The sequence below is a fragment of the Clinocottus analis genome, unplaced genomic scaffold (assembly GCF_023055335.1).
Source record: "Clinocottus analis isolate CAN_PGR_092001 unplaced genomic scaffold, fCliAna1.0.p SCAF_16, whole genome shotgun sequence".
NCBI classification, from domain to species: Eukaryota; Metazoa; Chordata; class Actinopteri; order Perciformes; family Cottidae; genus Clinocottus; species Clinocottus analis.
In genome coordinates, this window is record NW_027175887.1 from 15954450 (window position 1) to 15971949 (window position 17500).

Below are 17500 nucleotides of genomic sequence, written 5' to 3' on the forward strand. Positions count from 1 at the left end.
TGATTGATTAATTGATGACATCTTGAAAGGATTAATGTAGCATATGGCTTTTAGTGCACGTGAGCGTGCACGTGAGCGTGCACCGGCCAATGGCATCGTCGCAAAAGAAGGGAGCGCCCGCCCCCTCGGTTCTCCCTCAAGTAAACACAGTTTGGGCAAGATATATATATATATATATATATACTAGCTTTGAAGCGAGTTTTATGATCCGTGTGTGTGTGTGTGTGTGTGTGTGTGTGTGTGTGTGTGTGTGTGTGTGTGTGTGTGTGTGTGTGTGTGTGTGTGTGTGCGCGCGCTGTGATTCTGAATCAGAGATTGTGCGTGTTAGGGGAGGGAGAAAACACATGTAAACAAAGAACGCAAGTGTACGTGTGTGTACGTGTGTGTGTGTGTGTGTGTGTGTGTGTGTGTGTGTGTGTGTGTGTGTGTGTGTGTGTGTGTGTGTGTGTGAGGGCAAAGCAAGGCATCGTCTACAACAACTCGCTCAATGTTTGGCAACAGACCAGTGCTGCCTGGCTGTTATCTTCTTTACATGCGCACACACACACACACACACACACACACACACACACACACACACACACACACTCCTGTTTCTTCTTCTTCCGTCTGTACTTCTGTCAGGAGGAGCACTGTTGTGTTGTTCTGCAGGTTAATGCTCTAATCCATGAGGAATAAAGCAGAGATTATGTCAGATTGGAGACACGTGTGTGTAAACGGTCAAGCAACACACGACAACAACAACAACAACAACAACAACAACGTCTCACGCTCAACAATATCCAGACAAACGGGAAACAATAAAAAAGGGAAACTAGTGAGGAGGTCGAGCGAGAGAGATGACACACGAGAGAGAGAGAGAGAGAGAGAGAGAGAGAGAGAGAGAGAGAGAGAGAGAAAAAGAGAGAGAGAGAGAGAGAAAAGACTAAAGAGAAAGAGAGAGAGAGAGAGAGAGAGAGAGAGAGAGAGAGAGAGAGAGAGAAAAGACTAAAGAGAAAGAGAGAGAGAGAGAGAGAGAGAGAGAGAGAGAGGTGACTTGAAAGCTGGAAGTCAAATAAAAAAGAAGACACAAAGATGGAGGGAGACACAGAAGGAGAAGAAAAGAAAGAAAGAGGTCCGGGATCACCACACTTCTGTCGGCTCGTGTCCCTGTTGCTAGGTTACCGTCTTCAGATGAACGGGTTAAAGCATCTCAGGAGCAACAGTGACACAGTTAGCTGGTCGCCATCCGACAACACACACACACACACACACACACACACACACACACACACACACACACACACACACACACACACACACACACACACACACACACACACAGAGAGAGAGAGAGAAATGGGGCGAATATGTAAATAGTTTTTTTCTGTGATTTTGATTTCTGGTACAGTATAAGATCCACCGAAACAGACACACAATAGATACACACACACGCACACACACTACATAGAGACACACACACCACATACAGACACACACACCACATACAGACACACGCACCACACATAAAGACACACACACCACATACAGACACACACACACACCACATAAAGACACACACACCACACATAGACACATACACTTCACCTACAGACACACACACACACACACACCACATGCAGACACACACACACCACATAGAGACACACACATGACGCACACACCCACTCAAATGTATCAGAGAATCAGATTATAGGTATTTAATTCACAGAAAAGTACACAAAACAAGTATTTCATGTGGACTATTTATGGCAGTGGGTCTCAAATGTGTACCCCTGGTGGTACTTACAAAATATATATATATATATATATATATGGGATTAATTCAAAAATTCTTATTTAAAACATAATGAAGTGTTAAACTGAATTGTGTATATTCGATCTTAACTCAGACACTGATGACACAGCGCTGTGTTTTGCATTGTTTTTTCAACCCACAATGCTTTGCGCCGGTTAGAGGGTACACATCACTGAAAAAAAAGGTTGAGAATCTCTTTTCACCATCCAGGAAATTATATCACCGTGCATTTCATCTCCAAACCCACGACGACCGCGCGTTACTAATCCAGGTGGGCGACCCCCCACCTACGCGCCCGTGACTCACGTTTGGGACATTTAGCTCGTCTCGTCGTCCTCGATCGGGTTCAACTGGACGCTTCGCCGCCCATTGCGAACAAATACAGAGCGGGAGGGAGGGGTCAAAGGTCGCGTGGCAGCGATCACGGAGGAGACAAGTGGACGGGAGAGTGAATAATTAAAGAGCGAACCAGCGGAGGGGAGCAGACGTTGCGCTGAGACAGCGATGTGGGAGGACCGGAGTTCAAAAAATAAAATAAATCACACCTTTTGGCTCTTTTCTGTAATTGTACCGCTGATTTGCACAAAGCAGGGGAACAATATTCATTATTAAAAAGGTAATGTGTTGAAAATCACATTGACCTGTGAAAGGTGTCACAAATGTTTGTCCAGTATGTTCATGAGATAATGTTGTGTGTGTGTATATATATATATATAAATATATATATATATATATATATATATATATATATATATATATATATATATATATATATATATATATATATAAATAAATATATATATAGAAATAAATAAATACATAAATATATATATATATATATTTATTTATTTATATATATGAATATATATTTATATATATATATATATATAAATAAATAAATAAATAAATATATATATATATATTTAAATATATATATATATATTTATATATATATATATATATATTTATATATATATATATTTATATATATATATATATATATATATATATATATATATAAATTATTTTTTTATTTTGTGATACCAAATTCTTTGGAAAACCTCAGACTGACGGGCGACAACTGAAACTTGGGCTACTCCGTTACAATCACGGGGAGATTGCCCTCCAGGGACTATGGAAAGAGAGAATATATAATTTAGATAAGATAATATCTTTTATGAGTCTAACATAAACTGATGGGATTACAGCAGCAGAGGGTAAAGTACAACGAAATAGTAAAAATGAAACAAGATTAAACAAGTAATATAAATAAGCAATGAAAAAAAAACAATAAAGCTGTAATATTATACGTACAGACATATTAACTGTCGTCGTATTGCTGCGCGTCAGACCTAACGATCAGTACATTATTGACGATACAGCACTGCCTCTCGTACCTTATTGCTTAATTATAATGCAGGTGGATCAAATCAAGCGTTCTGATTGGTTCATCTTCCCACTCAGGATGTAATCGCTTCATTTTCTACACGGGGGCCATTATCAGGTCAAAAGGGTTCATTTCGTCCAGTACTTTGTGCCCCAAAAAGCTTTTTTTTCTTCCTACAACTGCTCTTTTGTTCGTGGGCTGTGACGCCAGACGGGGATTCGACCCAACGACGGCCGTCTGATGCGTCCCAATATGTCTCCCGAGGTGTCGCGTGGCAACGGGTGCACTACTGCCGCAAATGTCAGCGGCGAGGACGACAGAGCCCCGGAGGAAGAGGAGGAGGAGGAGGAGGTCTGTCAATCTGTAACTGGAAGTGAGTTCAGGCGTGCGTGCACACACACACACAAACACAAACACACACGTACACACACACACTCTGAGTGATCAGAGTCTTCAGATGTGTGAAAGTAGATCAGATCAAAAAAAGGAGCCTGCCCTCACTGACAAGTAAAATTAGACTTTGTCACACTCACACGGAGACACACATGCAGACACACACACACACACACCTGTGGAATAAACACACACATAGATGCATCAGATGGTCACTGATGACTGACTTTGCTATGTGCAGCGAGTATACCAGACGAGGCCTTTAGCTCACATTACACCTGTGTTTACACACACACACACACACACACACACACACACACACACACACACACACACACACACACACACACACACACACACACACACACACAGAGAGAGAACTGAGAAGAGGAAGCAGTTCAGGGAGGGAACGTGTAAGAAAGACACAAAGTCATAATAGACATGTGTGCGTAGCTCAAACTGAAAATGTGAACGTTTAATTAAATTACTTTTGACGACTCGTGGCTCTTCTGGACTTCCTCTTTTCACATTGTGGCCCGCAGTCACGTCATCCAGCAACGGCTTAAATGAATTCCACTGAAACCTCCACAGCGGCGTCTCCTCCACTTTCACATAAGCAGAAGTTGCCTTTCCCAGCTGAACACACGCGCTTCATATCATGTTGCGTGCCGCGAGCTCGAAGCTGTTCAGGTTTGTTGTGTCTGAAAGGCACCAGGGGAACGAAGGAAAAATCAATGCACTATAATGCTGCAATATTTTTGGCCCCCATCGATAAAGCGGCCGAGGCTCACTCACTACGAGAGTTGTTGTGTCCTGGCATGAAAGACCGCACGGTGGTGTTATATAACATGAACTCATGGAAATGCTGGGAATAAAGTCCTTGAAGAGCTGTTTGGGGCGAGGTTAGCGCTTCACTGGGAAGGAATAGTGAAGAACACAACGCCATAGACGTCCTCCTGAAAGGTTTGTGAGGATTCACATTAAACGGGTCGATGAAAGCTAACACCAAAACCGGGAGGATGATAAACATCTTCGCCACCAAGTGGATCACCAACGTCCTCGTCTTCCTCAGGATGAAGAGGAACCACTTTGGTCCTGTGCTCTGGAGCAACCAGGAGGGCAACATTTCCATTTGTCCGAGTGACTAAATAACCTAAAATAAGAATACAATATCGTGAAAGTTGGGTTATAAGCCGCTACTAGCTTAGCCGGCTAGCGCTGCTGCTATCTTCCCGCGTCGGGCGATGAGACGGGGCTGGTCCCGCTACCGTCAGTGGTTGTGGGGAACTAGCAGGGAGCTAGCAGGGAGCTAACTGGCTACAGCGGGAAGCTAGCAGCAGCACTAGCTGGCGACACCAGGGAGCTAGCAGCAGCACTAGCTGGCGACACCAGGGAGCTAGCAGCAGCACTAGCTGGCTAAAGCGGGGAGCTAGCAGTAGTGCTATTTGGCTACAGCGGGGAGCTAGCAGCAGCTAGCTGGCTACAACCACCGAAGATAGTAGCGGCTCATATCCTGACTTTTACTGTAGGGACTTTTTTGTGTTCAGTGCTTTGTGTTCGCACACTGCAGACTGAACTAAGATGGTGAACATTAAACCTGCTCTGACCAAGTTCAACTGAACAAAACAACACTCTGTTTTTCACACCTACCCGTGTGTGCATGTGCGTGTGTGTGTTTTTCGACAACAACCAACAGAGCAACGACCACCTCAGGACGTGTTTTCACTGCAGCTTTTTACACGTCGCAGTTTTCACATCGCTGTGGTCAACCTGCCATTTCCTGAGGAAGATGCAGACATGGTGGTGAATGTCTTTTTGGGAAATGACGCCCGTCAAGTTTTACCACAAGACGCCGGTTAAGTATACGAGCGATTACCCTCAAGCTAAACTCAACATAAACAATCATGGCTGGCTCAGAACTGAGATACGCATCCTGTAAATGCCACCTGGCTGAAATGATGACTTCTAAGCAACCGACTGTTTCTTAATTGGATATTTAAATGTAGAATTTTTTTTTCTCCATGATAAAACAGCAAAAAATGCAGTACATAATAATTTACTAATTATTATTATAATATCTCGAGACCGCACTGTGTCACATCTTTATTCTCCGATCAGAACCTTCTATTATCTCAATAAACACCTGTCGGCTCCTGATGCTTTTTAATCTTTTTCTCTTTTTCCTGGCACTTTTCAATGTTCTCCCTTCACACCTACATACTCAGCCCTCCTCCATCCATCCCCCTCTCCACTCCCCCATCCATCCATCCATCCACCCATCTCGCCATCCCATTTAGTAGTACTCTCAATGGAACACTTGGGCTATTTATAAAAGCATCAAAGCCCACAGCTTCCAACACTTGGCCACAGGAGAGAAAGAGGGGGAGATGGAGAGAGAGAGGTGGAGGGTGGGAGAAGTGGGGGAGCCGGAGGAATGGTGGAGGGAGGAGAGAAGGGGGGGGAACGATGAACACAGAGAGAGAAACACTGAGAAAGACGGAGCAATGGAGGGCAAGAGGCGGAGGGGGGGCAGAAAGATGGGGAGAAGATGAGGAAGAGATAAAAAAAAAAAAGGCAGAGAGAGAGAGAGAAAGGAGGGAGAGCAGGTGGAAAAACGAAAGACTGGATGACACAATCAGATGTATTTATCTCCTCTGCTTTACTTCAGCATCTCAGTCACACACCTCAACATCAGATGTGTGTGTGTGTGCGCGGGCTTTTCTGCGTTTCATGTTCTCCTGCATGAATACCCCTTTTGTTTTTGTGCATGCATTTGTGTGATCTGTGTGTGTACGTGTGCATGCATGCGTATGCGTGCATATATATTGGTGTGTGTGCGTGTGTGTGTGTGTGTGTAGGAGGCAGGTTTTGGATCCGGAGACCTCCCTCCCACGCGGGTCGGAGTTGCAGGAGCACCTGAGCTGCGTTCGCCGGCGCCGACAGACGTTGCAGATGTTTCGCGAGCGTTCACTAACTCACTTGAACCCGGAAAGGGCTCGTGGAAAAAAGGCAGAAAGCGCCTCGTTGCGTAAGCGGGAGCAACCGTGGGCACCGCGCCCGGCGGTAGTCGATGCTCGCCGGGTGAACGCCAGAGACACCCAATTAAAGCGAAACACAAAAGACGCCGCGAGTCAAAAGGGAAGCTCGAACACAGCTCCTGAATAGTGCTTTTCATGGAGTATAAACAGTTTTCCTTTCCTCGGAGAGTCAATAGATTGCAGCAGACGACACCTTTATGGGCTTGATTTAGGTGAAATATACACTCCATGCCGACAACATCGCTCTCTTCCATTATCTCCTCTGCCTGGCAGAGAAATCTCACCCACCACCTCTCTGCTCGAGTGTCATTCCAGCATACCTTTCTCATTCATTTTGCAACCATCTGCCTAGTTTAATTTATTCCTTTCTTTTTATATATATGTATATGTAACTGTCCTCTGCCTGCAGTAACAGATCGCTTGAGCTTTGTGCGGGCCTCTCGAACACGATCGAAATCTTCCAAATCAAATGTCCTGGAGCCATTTGTCTCGATAGCATCGTCGCTAACGGCACAGGAGACCTCGTGTGAAAGGATTATATTTTGGGGACACTGAGCAGAATTGGATTGAATACATTACGGGGAATTTACAGAGCGTGCATCTCGACTATTTCTGCCTTTTTTCCCCCCTCAATCCTTCATCAAGTTCCTCTTTTTTTCCTCTCTCTCTCTCCTGTATTCTCTTTGCTTTGCTCCGCGTACAGTACGCCTCAAATTACATCACGTGACAGTACAAGACCGCAGAGAAAACAGCACTTTTGTGTCATCGCTCTCTGAGGACAAGGAACATGCTTTTCATCCTTCTGCTTCTCCCGGCGCCCGCTATGAGCTGCTTTCAGTGGGAACTTTCAAGAAAATCACAAGTAATCCTCCTCTCCTTCCTCCACCCTTCCCCACTCACTTCCTCCTCCCCCTCTTCCACCCCCCACTTCATCATCCTGGACTTCTCCCCCTCCTCATCTCTGCATTCCTTCTTTTCCATACTTTCCCTGCACACAGATTGTTTTCTCCATCTGATTCCCCCCTCGAGCTCGCTAAGAAAAGGAATAATTTTGTCCATTATCACAATTCCGAGAGGAGACGGCGGAGGACACCCGACGAGCCTGAAACCCAACTCATCATTAACACACTCATTTAGGAACACGTGCATGAACACACACACACACACTAAACCAATCACGTGGAAGCATTAGAGCCCACGAGTCTCTGCACAAGCAGCCATTAAGGAAATAAGAGCTCACCAGCTCATTAAAATCCAGCATTAAACACGTGAAGCACAAGTTATTCTCCAAACATTTTTTGGATTCTTCATGCGCAGCATTCAGTCAAATCACCTAAAAAAATAATCACTTCCTAGTTCTTCCGCGGCGTGGAGTCTGCGGTCAGCTTGTTTTTTAATTCATGGGAGTAGCAAGAGGTCCGATAGCCACCGGGCACGGCGGCGCTCTACTGTCCGCGTTCTCGTAAAAGCAGCTTATTGATTGGCGTGTAATGGAAAGTGCTGAAATCAAACACGGCAATCTAACGTCTACGTTAGTTCAGGAAGGAAAGACAAGTCGTATTATGCACGAGCTGCCAAACTCTCTACAGCACCACATCCTTTCTGGGGAGACGCAGCACCACAAGCGTCTGCTTTCGGGCGGTCGCTTCGGCCCCCGGCCTCCTCCTGCTATTCAGACTTCTGACCTCAAGTCCTACGGACTTCTGTTAGGGAAGCAGCAAGATCCGACTGATCATAATCATAACATATTGACGAAAAGCAGCAAAAGATACTTTATGCATGCAGAGGCACGTCCAACTTCCTTTTTTTACACCCGTGACCAGGCGGAGGAAGACCAAGAGGAACTAATAAACCCAACGCTATAAAAATAAATGATACGAACGCGTCACATCCAACACACACACACACACACACACAAGACGTCCTCCGTTTAGTTGTGGGACAACTATGCGACTGCCAAACAAACACGACCCAAGAGGCAAAGCAACACCCTGTGTGTGTGTGTGTGTGTGTCTGTGTGTGTGTGTGCGTGTGTGTGTGTGTGTGTGTGTGTGTGTGTGTGTGTGACCTTGCAGAGGAATTCCCTTTCTCCCCGAGCTCTACGAAGTGATACCTTACTCCAGACGGCCGAATGAGTCGGAGACCAACTTGCAACACACACACACACACACACACACACACACACACACACACACACACACACGACGAAAGGTTTGGATGTTAATCAATTCAGTTGTTGACTGCTGTTTATTCTGGTCGGTAAACATTATGTCCACTATGGATTACTGCTCGTTAAAAAAGGTTTTTTTAATAAACACACACATGTTCCTCGGGCTCAAGAGGTTTATTAACTGCTGTTAGAATGAGAAAGAGTATTTTTCAGCCTTGATGAATCTGTGCCCTTCAGTACTTCTCAGCGTGGGCGTCGGCGAAATAACGTTTAAACATTCAGTCGTGGAAGTTCAAATTATACATTTTGTCCCTGCAAGTCTTTGAGTTTGGGTCGTAACCGGATCACCTGGAGTGAAAACCTTTTTAAACCAAAAAATGGCGTCGCAACCTTACGGGGAGATGGTGATGGCCGCTGTGGTGAGAAAGACAGGACGTGACGTCCGCCATTTCTGGGCTGAGTGAGGGGGGATACTATAAGTTCTCTCTCTTCTATACACTCGCCTCAACTTCCTTTCTTTTGTTCGTCTTTTTAGTTCCTCGTCGTCTCTTCACCTTTTCTTCCCTCTCCTCCTGTTTTCAGTAACTCCTTTTCCGTCTCCCTCCTTCATCTGATTCTTCTCCTTGTCAGTTTTTTTTGGGGTCGAGCTCCTGAAGGTGCAGGTCAGAGACCTGAAGGTCAACATGTCGCCGCGTGGCGAGCTTCGTCTGCTCTTCCGTGTGTTCGACTCGGTCGTCCTCTGCGGCGAGCCGACCCCGTCGTCTCCTCTCCTCTTTCAGCTCGCCCTCGGTCTCCTGGTTCTTTGCGTCGAGAGCTTTCTTTTCACTCGTTGTTTCAGTGATAGCATCACTCTTTTCCACGACGATCCGGTTCACCTTCCTCTTCAAGGTCATGTTAACCTCGTTGAACCTCTTCCTCCTCTCTTCGCGGCCCTCGTCAGCCTGCAGCGACGGTGAACTCCACAGACGTTCAAGGAAAAGGATCTCGTCCTGCTTTTCCAAGCGGAAGTTAGCTTAGCAGATAGCTAACGGCAGATCCATGAAATAAAGACCCAGAAATCGAGAGTAGATTTGGGTTTTTACTAAGAATTAAAACTTACAAACTGTCCATATGAATATATGATTCAGCCATAATGCCAGAAAAAGCTAATTAACCATCTACATGACTCACTTGACCCGTTAGCGTCTGAGCCAATTTTAACAGTGATGTCAATGGAGAAATGCTAATCGCGATTAGCATCTATTGCTACAAGTCAGAGGTTATACCAAACGATAAGCACACAGAAAATATATCGTAGGAGATATTTACATGTTACATAGATAAATACTTACTGACCTAATTAGACCTTCAAAGGCTGTAAAACAGTAAAAAGTAGCTGCAGCAGGAGAATAGCTAACTACGGTAAGAGAGGAGGGACAAATCTATGAACACGATGCAGACTTTTCAATTCTTAAATCTAGATTTGGTGCAATAAATTCATCACAATCAAATTAAAAATAAACGGTGGTAAACACCTGATGCTTCGTTTCCCTTTTCAAACATCTCAGCGACCTTGAAGAAGCCTTGAATGAAACTAAAACGATGCCCTTGGGAAAGAAGAAGCAGCAGCAGCAACACCAGAAACACCAGTTTGAATGTTTTTCCATGTATTTTGGTTACTTTCTGCACTTTCTTTCCTTTTTTTAAATTTCTTAAAACCTTAGGCCCGTGGCAAGATAAGTTCTTTCATTTAATGCCCTCAACCCCCACAAACACACACACACACACACACAGAGTGCATACAGTGAGTGCCCCCAACACCTGCAACCACACCCCTTCCTCTCCAGAGGCCCAGAGGGGTTCCTGCAGAGCGGCGGATGCTTCCTCTAAAGGACGCCATTGACCCCGTTGCGTGTGCACGTGGACCAATTACCAGCGAGCCCACTGCTGCGCTGCACCTTCTCCATCCCACAGCATATAGACACGGCTGCGTCTGAATATTTCACTGTTGCTAGGAGATGTGAAAAATCCTTGAACGCATGCAGTCGGCCGTTAACGCGAGTGGAAGAGACAGACTTCAGGCAAACTGATAACAAAAAAAAACACACACACAAAAAGCTCAAAGCATCACAATGTTTGTTTTTTTGTCAACTGGATGTGTGTTTTTTCTGAGAGCTTGTGTCATTTCCACCAAGACGACGCCGGGTCTTGTGGATGAAAGACGAGGAAAGGAAAGGTTTCTTTATCAGCGAGGACGCGTCTAATGGCATCGATTACTGCAGCGTGTCATCAGTCCTCCTCTGAGCAGACGAAACCGGCGACAGCCCGCAGGCGTAAAGTGGCTTCATCGTTTCAGGAAGTGAACGCCGCATCGCCGCTGACGAACGGATCCAGAGTGAGCACACTTTAACCACGAGCTTCGCTTTCAGTTTGAGCTTTGTGACGGAGCGTTTTCTCGCTCGCTCGTCTCTCAAAGTGACCGACGGGCCTTTTCAAAAAAAGAAAAGATGTAAATAACAGAATTACCGATGGATGGATTTTAATTCCTGCCACTTCAGTGTCAATATGAACACCTGTGCTTCTTTTTTCTTCCTACTTTTGGATTATATAGCCGCGTTTTGTGCTGACTCACTTCCTTCCAACATCCTTGGTCAAAATCCAACTATCAATACCTTAAAACGACGCCTACAGTTTGCTCCACAATGAATAAAGCACCAAAGTCCTGCCTCCACTTCCAGACTGTGGCACCTTTTCCCACACAGACTTGCTCCACTGATCTTTAATGCCTCTATTCACACGGAAAGCTAAATCCACGGCTGCACTTATCTTCGGCTGCAGAATAAGTTCCTGGTGCCCGACACTTATCTCACATATATGTAGATAATATGTCCATTATTTCTTCTAGTTTTCTCCCAGACTGGTGGCAGAGCTTCCTAATATTGTTCTTTGTTTGAGTCAAATCTCACAGAGTTGCAAGACTATTTTAAAAACGGCTTGCAGTGAATTGCACAGCGGGGCTGACTGGCCTGTCAAGCTACTGACGTTCAGTGAGTCAACGTTTGAGCTCTGTGAATTAAAACCCACCTAAAAGCCACACAGAATAAACAATGGCATACCTTTTTTTTTCGCATGTTTTTATATTTTGTATCAGATACAAGCGCTCAGAACTCAGGAAAGGAAGCGAATAGAGGACAGAAGATAAATGAGTCACCGGAGAGGGCGAAGAGAAGCAAGCGAAAGGAAACGAATATGGGAGACGGCAGCAGGAGAGGTGGAGAGAAAGAAGAGGAAGCAGGTAGTAAATGACAACGGTGAGGCGGCTGATGAAGATTGAATGAGAGGCAGAAAATGAGAAATGAGAAACAGAAAGTGGCGGCGACAGAGTTCACCGCCAGTCACTAAAGTCTGGGCAAAGCAAATATAAATATGGTTTCACGCCACAGAAAAGCCAAACCACCCAGTCAAATGTGATATATATTTAGAGTAATGTTGCTGAGAGTGAGGGAGGAGGGGCTGAGATGCTCTAAACAATTGAACCGCCGCGACGTTAGCATACGCGCAGAGAGCGCTGAGGAGTCCGGCCCAACGACGGGAAAAACACTTCCTGGCCGCCGGGATCTGTGCCAGATGGCTAGCACAACACCGCTATAGCTAGCAGATCTGTGTAGGCTGAGGTGAAGTGAGCGTTGTGACTGATGTTTCCTAGTTTGTATACGGTGTTTGGGGGGAGGGGGAGGGGCTACGCTAAGGGAGGCGCCAAGGCCGTGATTTCAGGCCTGAACCAACAGTCGAACGCCACAAGTCAGTATAGTGCAGTTGTTTCAACAAGTGCATGCCAACAGGTGCAGTGCAGAAATGTCAGATTTGACTTCACAGGTGAGAGAGTGTGTGTGTGTGTGTGTGTGTGTGTGTGTGTGTGTGTGTGTGTGTTCCACCTACCATTACACTGGAATCCCTGCTTGCCAAATCCCCTGCAGAGAAAAACATACACAGAAAACAGGTTGAACAATGTACAGGCACAGACGTGTGTACGCACACACACGTCTCTCCCTCACACACACACACACGCACGCACACACACACGGAGAAGGAACTCAGAAAAGGAATTTGAAACCCCCACCCCTCTCTCCCTCTCTCCCTCTTTGCCTCAAGACATTTGCGTAGAAGTGAATGTCAAATACAATCTGCCATGCATGTGCAGCGCTAAAGATTTCCGTTCAAAGGTGCATAGATTAAACACACACACACACACACACACACACACTGTATGCAAGCGGCGAGGCCATTGGATTATTGTATTAGTGTACTGAGGTCAACACAAACTGTTCTGTTAGGCAGGGCTGTGTCTGCCCCGGGGCAGGCGGGTCAACCACACGTAGATCATGGACTGGAGAATGATGCATCATACTGCATGCACACACACACACACACACACACACACACACACACACACACACACACAGCCCTGCACATTTCCATATTGTGGCTACAAATAAATCCTCTCTAAAAGGGTGTGAAATCACTCATTGTTCTTGTCATTATGCTTATTGACCCAGATAGATGGATTGATAGACGGTTCAGGTCGAGCAATTAGGTTGCACAGTGTTCCTGTTTAGTATACAACCAGAGACACACACACACACAGAACGTCACACAAACACTCAGTGTCTTCTAGGTCCAATCATTTAGCCATTCACAAATTAAAAAAAGCCCACCACAGGAGTTGAATAACGCCCGTTTTGGGAATAGTGCACAGCACAGATAATAATAAAACGGGACAAATGAGGCCAACCTAAAGCCGGAAACTCATCTAACAACCCGAGCCAAGACACCGGGTGGGAAACCCTGGTGGGTTCGCATGGTGACAAGTCTGCGCAGGTGATTTAGAGGAGAAAAATGAAGGCAGGAAGAGGAGGAAGAGGAGGAGGGCTGAGCTCCTGTCAGGGTTTGACCCATCTGAGACACTTTCTGTGACAGCGAGTTGGCAGAAGCTCACTTGCCTTTTGTTTCCTTTTTTTCGCTGAGCCTCTGCCAGTTCCTCTGCCTACTTAACACCAGATCACACAATGGTCTCACTGGTTGCAGCCCACATCATCTCCCGGTCTTCCCCTCACACTTATAGCATCAACAAGTGCCTTGAATAAGGCTGTAAATCAATGTTTATTTTTAAGTTATCTGTGCAGTCCTCCCACTTTCTTCAACTTAATGATGTAACACTATCAAACACTATACAGCCATTTTGTCTTTTTTTATATATTTCTCAAATCAACAAGCCTCATCTCTCTGCACTTTTTTTGTCATTTCAACCAGAACTGAACTGGACATGACGTCCACTGACGTCCATGCTTTGATAGCCCAATTAAACATTCAGAAAAACACAATTATCCCTCCACATCTATCCGTTTCAATCCAACCCAACAGGCTGATTTGCATTACTCATATGTCAAAGTGCCCCCCACACACCCCTTCTCTCCTTCAACCCCCTCCGGCTGCTCACCAGATGAAGTCGGTGCAGTGGCTGCAGAAGGTGGGCTGCTTGAAGAAGCGCGCGATGAATTTGTGGTCCTTCACCTCGTGCACGTTCTTCTGGCGGAGGGCCCCCTGGCGCGCGAAGCCCCGCATGGGCTCGTCGCGGGCTCCGTCCTCCCCGTCGCTGTTGGCCGCCGCAGAGTCTGCCATTCCTCCGGCTGAGCAGCGGTGTGTCTCTCTCTCTCTCGCGGGCTGTCGGCGCCTTTTACGCGGCTGCACGAGTCGCTTCTCGCGCGCTGTTCCGGGGCGGAGGAGGAGCAGAGGAACCGGAACACGAGCTCGAGGTGGGTTTGTTTGTTTGTTTTTGTTTGTTTTGGGGTGTTTCTGGGGGTTTTTTGTTTGTTGTTGTTGTAATCTTGTGCCTCAGTTGAGTAGACGAGCTTCCCCTGCGCTCCTCTCGCTCCGCTTCCTCTTTTTCCTCTGAGCGCACACACAGAGAGAGAGAGAGAGAGAGAGAGAGAGAGAGAGAGAGAGAGAGAGAGAGAGAGAGAGAGAGAGAGAGAGAGAGAGAGAGAGAGAGAGAGAGAGAGAGAGAGAGAGAGAGAGAGAGAGAGCGGCAAGAGAAAGAGAGAGAGAGAGAGAGAGAGAGAGAGAGAGAGAGAGAGAGAGAGAGAGAGAGAGAGAGAGAGAGCGGCAAGAGAAAGAGAGAGAGAGAGAGAGAGAGAGAGAGAGAGAGAGAGAGAGAGAGAGAGAGAGGAGAGAGAGAGAGAGAGAGAGAGACTAGTCATTTAATTGTGCCAAGAAACACAACAGTTTTCTTTTTCTTAATGCTTTGGCAATACTTTTGTCTTTTTTTGGAACATTCATGTCAATAAAGCACATTGAGTTTGAAGAGAGAGAGAGAGAGAGAGAGAGAGAGAGAGAGAGAGAGAGAGAGAGAGAGAGAGAGAGAGAGAGAGAGAGAGAGTTTCACCTTCTTCTCTCTTCCCTGACATTTAAATGTTACTTGGAGACTTTAGCCGGTAAAAGCTCATTTATCTCCGGCGCCTAAGTGCATCTTTCAGTAACAGTTCACCAAACTAGACTTTGAAGGAGATATCCAGCGTTCTCAAAGCCCATCAGATATTTAAACTGTAATATGAAATCTGATTTTATGTTTTTTTTTATCCCACTAATTTGCTGCGTCACACTAACCTTCGGCCCGAATGCTAAAAGTTGAAGTTTGACCTAAAGATTGTGCGTTTTGGTGGTTTCTTGGGAGTGGGCAATGTGGATGAAATTGGGGCGTAGTACATTTATAATTTATTTTTTTGGATTAAAAATGAGCGAGTATCCTGTAATATCAATATATATCTTAACCAATACAGATCCATGGACATTAACATGGTTATTGTTCCTGTTGTTCAGCTCAGAAAACCATTTCTTTAAAAGTCTTAAAATAAAAGTCTTAAAATAAAGTCTAAAGCGTCCAGTTGGTTCATCAGCAGTTTGATCGTGTTATCTTTTAGGTTTCTGAACTTACCTCTGTGCTTCCATCGCACTAAAAGGAGAGGATCTTTGGACGATGCGCCACTTAATTTGTGGGTAATTATAACTGGATTAAACGAAAAGGACTGCAGATTTAGTCCCAAAATCCCCTCCCAATGCTTCAGGAAAGGACGCTCTTTGCAGCTATTGGACAAACAATTACAACAATGAGCCTTTCAGCTCACACAAAACTGTAAAATTATAATTATAAATGTATTTCTAGGAGACAGGATCGTCTAAAAACGCATTATTTCTACGTCTAGGCGGTTTAATTTGACACTGGTCAAACTCCAGAGACGCTAAAGCAACAGATACCTTATGACATCACGTATATATGTCATATTATCCAACATCTCTGTGCACCAAGCTCCATTTCTTAAGATTCACTTTCATCCGGAGCGAGTCATGCAAATAGCTGTGGAACAGCACGGATAAACATCATTTCTTAAATCAGAAATGTGTGCAGCCGACAGTAAACACCGAGAGACGACGTTCAATATTTGAAGAATTGAAGCGCTCGTTTCCCCAAAAAAAAAAAAAAAAGGAGACGTCTCCCATTTGGGGGGAAGAGGAGGAAAAACACAAGTCTTTAAGTCTTGAGTGCTGGCATTGAAAAGCGAGCACAGTTGCTGCGTTGTGACTCATCTTAAGACTTTTGCTTGCAAAGGGATTTTTTGGGAGGCTCGTCGTCTGCCGTTGTTGGACCAATTTCATATTTCATGTCACGCGAAGTTTTTTCTTCTTCTTTTTTTCAAGATGCATTTAATGTCGAAAAAAATGATACGGCCCTCCTTTTGATCTGAGAGTGTGATGCTCTCTTTCGAACCACCTGCATCTCTGCAGCACAGTCATGAGGTCTACACACACACACACACACACACACACACACACACACACACACACACACACACACACACACACACACACACACACACATTAAAAACCAGAGCCGCAGCGTCTCGTGTCAGGACGTGGGACACCCACAGTCCCAACTGGCAGCGCATGACCTAGATGAGATTGATTTAGCTGCAGGACAGACACCAGCGCGTGCAGCTCGCACTGGTGTCCCATCAATACGAGGTTCTGCTCACTAGCAGCTCGTTCAAGAGGCACACACACACACACACACACACACACACACACACACACACACACACACACACACACACACGCAGAAAATCGTTTTTTTTCTCGGTGAAATAATGCTTTTGGTTTAATTTGCAGGCGTCAAGAGGCTCTGGTGACGGAGGACCTGACCCGGCGTGTGTGTGTGTGTGTGTGTGTGTGTGTGTGTGTGTGTGTGTGTGTGTGTGTGTGAACTTTGACACAGTGACCCGTCATATCGCTCTATAAGCCACTGATCTCTTTCAATATCATCGATACTCAGGATGTGACGTGTGTATTAATACTCTGGATGTGACGTGTGTATTAATACTCAGGATGTGACGTGTGTATTAATACTCTGGATGTGTACTGGGATGTGTATTCACTACATGAATGTGGTAATAATTCTAACTAATAGAGAGGCTATCACCATGAAAATGCAAATTACAAAAAGACTATTGAAGCTCAAGTTTTCTGAGATTTTATGCTAACTAATGCTAACTTTTGGTGAATTTAGGAGAAATCCTGTAGTAAATGTAGTAAAATAAACCCTCAATGTGTATTTTAGATGTTTTCTTTCCACTAGTCTGGAAGACGACAAGCTGTGCTTTAGCTTTGAGGTAGCGTTGAATGCT

General features: G+C 45.2%; 1 protein-coding gene across 2 annotated transcripts in view; it reads right to left on the reverse strand.

The window, feature by feature from the left end:
- Positions 1-14700, reverse strand: part of LOC137786892 (protein kinase C beta type-like) — an 81556-nt gene extending 66856 nt beyond the window's left edge. For both annotated transcript variants that reach the window (XM_068579028.1, XM_068579027.1), the window contains exons 1-2: positions 14263-14700; positions 12705-12736 (exon numbers count right to left, since the gene is read on the reverse strand). In XM_068579028.1, coding sequence (XP_068435129.1) covers positions 12705-12736; positions 14263-14444 — 214 coding nt within the window. In that variant the 5' untranslated portion in view covers positions 14445-14700. The remainder of the gene's footprint in view (positions 1-12704; positions 12737-14262) is intronic.
- Between the last annotated feature and the right edge of the window lie 2800 nt (positions 14701-17500).